The sequence below is a fragment of the Pelobates fuscus genome, chromosome 11 (genome assembly GCF_036172605.1).
Source record: "Pelobates fuscus isolate aPelFus1 chromosome 11, aPelFus1.pri, whole genome shotgun sequence".
NCBI lineage: Eukaryota > Metazoa > Chordata > Amphibia > Anura > Pelobatidae > Pelobates > Pelobates fuscus.
The window spans coordinates 140,187,102-140,195,359 of NC_086327.1; the positions used below are offsets into that span (position 1 = coordinate 140,187,102).

General features: G+C 47.6%; 1 protein-coding gene across 2 annotated transcripts in view; it reads right to left on the bottom strand.

Moving 5' to 3' along the window:
• Window positions 1-7,757, bottom strand: part of AGTRAP (angiotensin II receptor associated protein) — a 33,914-nt gene extending 26,157 nt beyond the window's left edge. For both annotated transcript variants that reach the window (XM_063436083.1, XM_063436082.1), the window contains exon 1: window positions 7,688-7,757. In XM_063436083.1, the coding sequence (XP_063292153.1) occupies window positions 7,688-7,714 (27 nt within the window). In that variant the 5' untranslated portion in view covers window positions 7,715-7,757. The remainder of the gene's footprint in view (window positions 1-7,687) is intronic.
• Window positions 7,758-8,258: the final 501 nt, after the last annotated feature.

The following is an 8,258-nucleotide window of genomic DNA, read 5'->3' on the forward strand; positions in this document are numbered from 1 at the left end:
ATTGACACCTGTCCTCAAAGCCCCTGATACACACTGACACAGAGCAGAATAGAGACTGTTCCCCCTACATAGGGTCACTTGGCAGATATGGATTGACACCTGTCCTCAAAGCCCCTGATACACACTGACACAGAGCAGAATAGAGACTGTTCCCCCTACATAGGGTCACTTGGCAGATATGGATTGACACCTGTCCTCAAAGCCCCTGATACACACTGACACAGAGCAGAATAGAGACTGTTCCCCCTACATAGGGTCACTTGGCAGATATGGATTGACACCTGTCCTCAAAGCCCCTGATACACACTGACACAGAGCAGAATAGAGACTGTTCCCCCTACATAGGGTCACTTGGCAGATATGGACTGACACCTATCCTAATGATCCCTGATACACACTGACACAGAGCAGAATAGAGACTATTCCCCCTACATAGGGTCACTTGGCAGATATGGATTGACACCTGTCCTCAAAGCCCCTGATACACACTGACACAGAGCAGAATAGAGACTGTTCCCCCTACATAGGGTCACTTGGCAGATATGGATTGACACCTGTCCTCAAAGCCCCTGATACACACTGACACAGAGCAGAATAGAGACTGTTCCTCCTACATAGGGTCACTTGGCAGATATGGATTGACACCTGTCCTAATGATCCCTGATACACACTGACAGAGCAGAATAGAGACTGTTCCCCCTACATAGGGTCACTTGGCAGATATGGCGTGGTCGTGGGAGGAGGAGGATGACGACATTCACCTCTTCCCCTGTTAGACTCCCGTTGTGCTGTGACATCACCCTTATACGCTGTGTAAAGCATACTTTTTAATTTATTTTGCAAATGCTGCATCCTTTCCGACTTGTAATTCGGTAACATTTCCGCCACTTTCTGCTTATACCGGGGGTCTAGTAGCGTGGACACCCAGTACAGGTTGTTCTCCTTCAGCCTTTTTATACGAGGGTCCCTCAACAGGCACGACAGCATGAAAGACCCCATTTGCACAAGGTTGGATGCAGAGCTACTCATTTCCCGTTCCTCCTCCTCACACAGAGCAGAATAGGGACTGTTCCCCCTACATAGGGTAACTTGGCAGATATGGATTGACACCTGTCCTCAGAGACCATGATACACACTGACACAGAGCAGAATAGGGAATAGGGGAGCTGGGCGGGGGGGGGGGGGGGGGTGCCGTTGATGTGGAGCAAGATGCAGCAGCAGAAGAGGACTCAGCCGAGGAGGTTATGGAAGAGGATGGAGTAGGAGTAGAGGAGGTGGCAGCAGGCCTGCCTGCAAGTCGTGGTGGTGTCACCAACTCCTCTGCAGAGCCACGCATTCCATGCTTGGCAGCCGTCAGCAGGTTTACCCAATGCGCAGTGGAGGTTATATACCTGCCCTGACCATGCTTTGCAGACCAGGTATCAGTGGTCAGATGGACCCTTGCCCCAACACTGTGTGCCAGACATGCCATGACTTCCTTTTGCACAATCGAGTACAGGTTGGGGATTGCCTTTTTTGAAAAGACATTTCGGCCGGGTACCTTCCACTGCGGTGTCCCAATAGCTACAAATTTTTTGAACGCCTCAGACTCTACCAGCTTGTATGGTAAAAGCTGGCGGGCTAGGGGGGCGTGTCCTAACTACTGAAGCGAGAAGTCGCCATGCGTACGCCAGGCATACCGTATGCAACATGCAGGAGGCAGAGGGAATCCTGGGGCAACTGGGTCTCCCCCCGGACTCGCTACTCACATCGAAGCCTCCAACAAACTCCACGCTCTCTCCATATTGGGGCAACGCCGAGGCTCCAACATTTGTCCCTAGAAACCTAGCCGGGACATCATGTGCAACTTGAATGGAAAACGGGACTAACAGGTCAACCCTGCTTACGGAGACTCTCGGGTCATTGATCGTGTCAAGAGGACAGGGAACAACTTCAAAAAGAGATTCCTGGCAAATTCTGAAAAAAAACGTGCAAACATGAATCCTGAAAGTACAGAAAGACAAAACCACAAGAAGAATTTTTTGAAGACGACAAATAGCTGTGTGATATAATGTAGAAACATTTTATTCACCAGATAAAAAGAAAACAACCGACTTAATACAGTTTTTGACAACTTTGCTAGTTTTGCATTGAAATTTTTAGCCAGTACTTCCTTTAGATATTGCACTGAATATAGTAAACTCTGTCGTATGTTAGTTTTAGTTGCCAGAAAAGCTAAATAATAGTTTTCACATTTGGTAGATAGCTTGTGTGTGCTAATATTCATACTTGCATTTTGAATTTTAAGGCATTATTTATTTTTTTATAAGCAGATTTTGATATTTTTGTATCTTTTTAAACATATATTTTCTCAAGCCGCTTTGATAGATTAACATTTCTTTATTTTGTTAATCAACGTGCTTAATCGTATTGGTGTACTAATTTCCAGTATATCTAAAAATGTTTTACATATTTTCTGATTTTAATTGCCATGTGTACCTTTCGTATGCCCATGTGAAACGTTTTACCATTCAGGGCCCAGAGTGGGGTCATTTAAACAGATCATACCTGGAGTGCAGAGTGCGTTTAATCCGACTCGTTAATGTTAGTTATTCACTAAGCTTAGTGAAAACATAGTTGGCTTAAAGATGTTTTCGATTTAAGTTCTTGTGCCCCACAGTTCAAATTAACACTTGCTGAGGTTGGCAGAGTACACGCTGAAGGCCTGACACCCGCTTGAAGGACACTGACTGCTATTAGCTTACAGTGAAAAACTTTTTTGCTTTTTAAAGGCACGCTATAGTCACACCAGATATGAGTGGCAAAGTGCACTTGCTGAGGTTGGCAGAGTACACGCTGAAGGCCTGACACCCGCTTGAAGACAACTAATTGCTATTCAATCTATAACAGTGAAAAAAAAATTTTGTTTTTAAATGTCAAGCTTAAGCTATTGTGACACCAGATATGAGTGGTGGCACAGGGCAAGTGGGCACAGTATCCACTGTGAGCCTGACACAGAAGCTGGCAGGCAGGCAACTGCAATTAGATTACACAGAAAAAAAAAAAAGCAGACTGATTCTAGCCCTAAAAAGGGCTTTTTGGGATGCTGTTCTTACAGCAGAGATCAGATGAGTCCTTCAGGACTGTAGTGGACACTGAATACCCTAGCCTAGCTATCAATTTCCCTATCTAATGAGCAGTAGCTACACTTTCCCTCCTCTCACTAAGAATGCAGCTTCAGAATGAATCTAAAATGGATACTGGGAGGGAGGTGGGAGGGTCTGGAAGGGAGGGTCTGCTGCTAATTTGCTGGAATGTGTCTGCTGACCGTGAGGCACAGGGTCAACGTTTGCTCAATGACGACGAATAGGGGGCGGATCGAACCGCGCATGTGTTTGCCCGCCGTGGCGAACGCGAACACGCCATGTTCGCCAGGGAATTATTCGCCAGCGAACAGTTCGGTACATCACTACAGAGCTCCACAGCAATAATACTCCCAGTAATGTGTCTGTGTATAACAGAACTCCACAGCAATATTACTCCCAGTAATGTGTCTGCGTGTATAACAGAGCTCTACAGCAATAATACTCCCAGTAATGTGTGAGCGTATAACAGAGCTACACAGCAATAATACTCCCAGTAATGTGTCTGAGGGTATCACAGAGCTCCCCAGCAATAATACTCCCAGTAATGTGTCTGAGTGCATAACAGAGCTACACAGCAATAATACTCCCAGTAATGTGTCTGAGTGTATAATAGAGCTCTACAGCAATAATACTCCCAGTAATGTGTCTGTGTATAACAGAACTCCACAGTAATAATACTCCCAGTAATGTGTCTGAGTGTATAACAGAGCTCTACAGCAATAATACTCACAGTAATGTGTCTGAGGTTATAACAGAGCTCCACAGCAATAATACTCCCAGTAATGTGTCTGAGCGTATAACAGAGCTACACAGCAATAATACTCCCAGTAATGTGTCTGAGGGTATCACAGAGCTCCCCAGCAATAATACTCCCAGTAATGTGTCTGAGTGTATAACAGAGCTCCACAGCAATAATACTCCCAGTAATGTGTCTGACTGTATAACAGAGCTCCACAGCAATAATACTCCCAGTAATGTGTATGAGTGTATAACAGAGCTCCACAGTAATAATACTCCCAGTAATGTGTCTGAGTGTATAACAGAGCTCCACAGCAATAATACTCCCAGTAATGTGTCTGAGTGTATAACAGAGCTCCACAGTAATAATACTCCCAGTTATGTGTCTGAGTGTATAACAGAGCTCCACAGTAATAATACTCCCAGTTATGTGTATGAATGTATAACAGAGCTCCACAGCAATAATACTCCCAGTAATGTGTCTGAATGTATAACAGAGCTCCACAGTAATAATACTCCCAGTAATGTGTCTGAATGTATAACAAAGCTCCACAGCAATAATACTCCCAGTAATGAGTCTGAGTGTATAACAGAGCTCCAGAGTAATAATACTCCCAGTAATGTGTCTGAGTGTATAACAGAGCTCCGCAGCAATAATACTCCCAGTAATGAGTCTGAGTGTATAACAGAGCTCCAGAGTAATAATACTCCAAGTAATGTGTCTTTAATCTACAATAAATGTGTTTAGATCAGTATGTGTAAATAAGATACATTGTTCTTGCTCTAAATTACATTTTAGTTCCATAAACTGTTATTAGTAAGTCATCTAAAATTTTCCAGAAAAGCCCTGCCCCTGGCTGCACCCTCCCTCCTCACACCCCTAAAGTTAAGGTGCCCCCCTTTGCCTGTATGAAATGTTGGGGGTATGCACCTATAGTCACAGCTTCCATTTTTTATTTATTTTTAAATTCTTTATTTTTGTTTTGCACATATAACAATACCAGCTCGCCTTGCCACAATATGCCATGTAAACCATCAGTATGGCATTTAAAGAGCCAGCACAATTCTTGTATTAGGCGACTGGAAATAGTGCTATAGTTATAACTTCATACTTCGTGTCTTGCGGATTAATACAGCAGCTTCCATATGTTAACCCAAATTTAGGACATTGGCTGATAATGAATAGGCTCTAACTGTATCACCGCCAGATTATAAAGCGAGCGCTGTCCCTGGTATTATGAAATGTTTTCCTTTAATTTCGATTAAAGATTACCCGAACATTTAAAGCAGGCATTCGGTTATAGTCACGCAGGTTCGGCAGCTGAACAGACTTTTATTTCCCCTCTTGAATACGTTCTTTACTTTTACACTGAGGAAAGAGTTAATTTCACTAATATGTGCCAAAGTGGCTCGTGGGGAAGACAGTGTAAACAAAACACAGGAATGTCCTCTTTGCAGAATTAGAACTTCCGTTTCTGCTTTATTATTTTCGATGTTTGTTGCCGTACAGTTTGTAATATTGCGTATTTTGCTTTATTTTCCCCCATTACTTCCTCGTTAAAGGGATTCTAGAAAAACCAACAGTTAGCGATTACTTTGTAACAGGGCTGTTATACAGCAAACACTGCGCCCACAGGGCTTTACAGGCGGGTTTGGAGAATTTAAGATATTTTGAAGATCATAACAAAGCAGAGACAGATAAACCCACAGCTCTCTGCCAGTCCCATGGGGGGGCACTCTGACCCCCAGCCCCACTCACAGCCAGCACTCTGACCCCCAGCCCCACTCACAGCCAGCACTCTGACCCCCAGCCCCACTCACAGCCAGCACTCTGACCCCCAGCCCCACTCACAGCCAGCACTCTGACCCCCAGCCCCACTCACAGCCAGCACTCTGACCCCCAGCCCCACTCACAGCCAGCACTCTGACCCCCAGCCCCACTCACAGCCAGCACTCTGACCCCCAGCCCCACTCACAGCCAGCACTCTGACCCCCAGCCCCACTCACAGCCAGCACTCTGACCCCCAGCCCCACTCACAGCCAGCACTCTGACCCCCAGCCCCACTCACAGCCAGCACTCTGACCCCCAGCCCCACTCACAGCCAGCACTCTGACCCCCAGCCCCACTCACAGCCAGCACTCTGACCCCCAGCCCCACTCACAGCCAGCACTCTGACCCCCAGCCCCACTCACAGCCAGCACTCTGACCCCCAGCCCCACTCACAGCCAGCACTCTGACCCCCAGCCCCACTCACAGCCAGCACTCTGACCCCCAGCCCCACTCACAGCCAGCACTCTGACCCCCAGCCCCACTCACAGCCAGCACTCTGACCCCCAGCCCCACTCACAGCCAGCACTCTGACCCCCAGCCCCACTCACAGCCAGCACTCTGACCCCCAGCCCCACTCACAGCCAGCACTCTGACCCCCAGCCCCACTCACAGCCAGCACTCTAACTCCAGTCCCACTCACAGCCAGCACTCTGACCCCCAGCCCCACTCACAGCCAGCACTCTGACCCCAGTCCCACTCACAGCCAGCACTCTAACCCCAGTCCCACTCACAGCCAGCACTCACTCCAGTCCCACTCACAGCCAGCACTCTAACCCCCAGTCCCACTCACAGCCAGCACTCTAACCCCCAGTCCCACTCACAGCCAGCACTCTAACCCCCAGTCCCACTCACAGCCAGCACTCTAACCCCCAGTCCCACTCACAGCCAGCACTCTAACCCCCAGTCCCACTCACAGCCAGCACTCTAACCCCCAGCCCCACTCACAGCCAGCACTCTAACCCCCAGCCCCACTCACAGCCAGCACTCTAACCCCCAGCCCCACTCACAGCCAGCACTCTAACCCCAGTCCCACTCACAGCCAGCACTCTAACCCCAGTCCCACTCACAGCCAGCACTCTAACCCCAGTCCCACTCACAGCCAGCACTCTAACCCCAGTCCCACTCACAGCCAGCACTCTAACCCCAGTCCCACTCACAGCCAGCACTCTAACCCCAGTCCCACTCACAGCCAGCACTCTAACCCCAGCCCCACTCACAGCCAGCACTCTAACCCCAGCCCCACTCACAGCCAGCACTCTAATCCCCAGCCAGCACTCTAACTCCAGTCCCACTTACAGCCAGCACTCTGACCCCCAGCCCCACTCACAGCCAGCACTCTAACCCCAGTCCCACTCACAGCCAGCACTCTAACCCCCAGCCTCACTCACAGCCAGCACTCTAACTCCAGTCCCACTCACAGCCAGCACTCTAACCCCAGTCCCACTCACAGCCAGCACTCTGACCCCAGTCCCACTCACAGCCAGCACTCTGACCCCCAGTCCCACTCACAGCCAGCACTCTGACCCCCAGTCCCACTCACAGCCAGCACTCTGACCCCCAGTCCCACTCACAGCCAGCACTCTGACCCCCAGCCCTACTCACAGCCAGCACTCTAACCCCAGTCCCACTCACAGCCAGCACTCTGACCCCCAGTCCCACTCACAGCCAGCACTCTGACCCCCAGTCCCACTCACAGCCAGCACTCTGACCCCCAGTCCCACTCACAGCCAGCACTCTAACCCCAGTCCCACTCACAGCCAGCACTCTAACTCCAGTCCCACTCACAGCCAGCACTCTAATCCCAGCCCCACTCACAGCCAGCACTCTAATCCCAGCCCCACTCACAGCCAGCACTCTAACTCCAGCCTCACTCACAGCCAGCACTCTAACCCCCAGTCCCACTCACAGCCAGCACTCTGACCCCAGCCCCACTCACAGCCAGCACTCTGACCCCCAGTCCCACTCACAGCCAGCACTCTAACTCCAGTCCCACCTTGAGATTGACAGCCGGCAGCTCCATGACTCTCGGACTCCGATCGGGAACTGGGCGGGGATCACGTGATCCCAGGGGATGTCATGTGACGCTTCCTGCTCGGGTTGCTATGATACAGCGTGTGCTGAGCGCAATAACCTGCGCGATGTGTATTTACTATTGTAGTATTAACCCCTTAAGGACAGATCAAAACAAAGCTGGAGTCAGACTCTGTCACATTAACCCCTTAAGGACTGAGCCAAATGTACACAGAATGAACTTCTATAATAAAAAAATAAATATATAATAATAAATAATAAATAAATAAAAACAATAAATACAAAATAAAAAACAATAAATACAAAATAAATAAATAAAAACAATAAATACAAAATAAATAAATAACAATAAATACAAAATAAATAAATATAAACAATAAATTCAAAATAAATAAATATATAACAATAAATACAAAATAAATAAATATAAACAATAAATACAAAATTAATAAATATATATATATATAACAAAAAATACAAAATAAATAAATAAATATAAACAAGAAATACAAAATAAATATATAATAATAAAT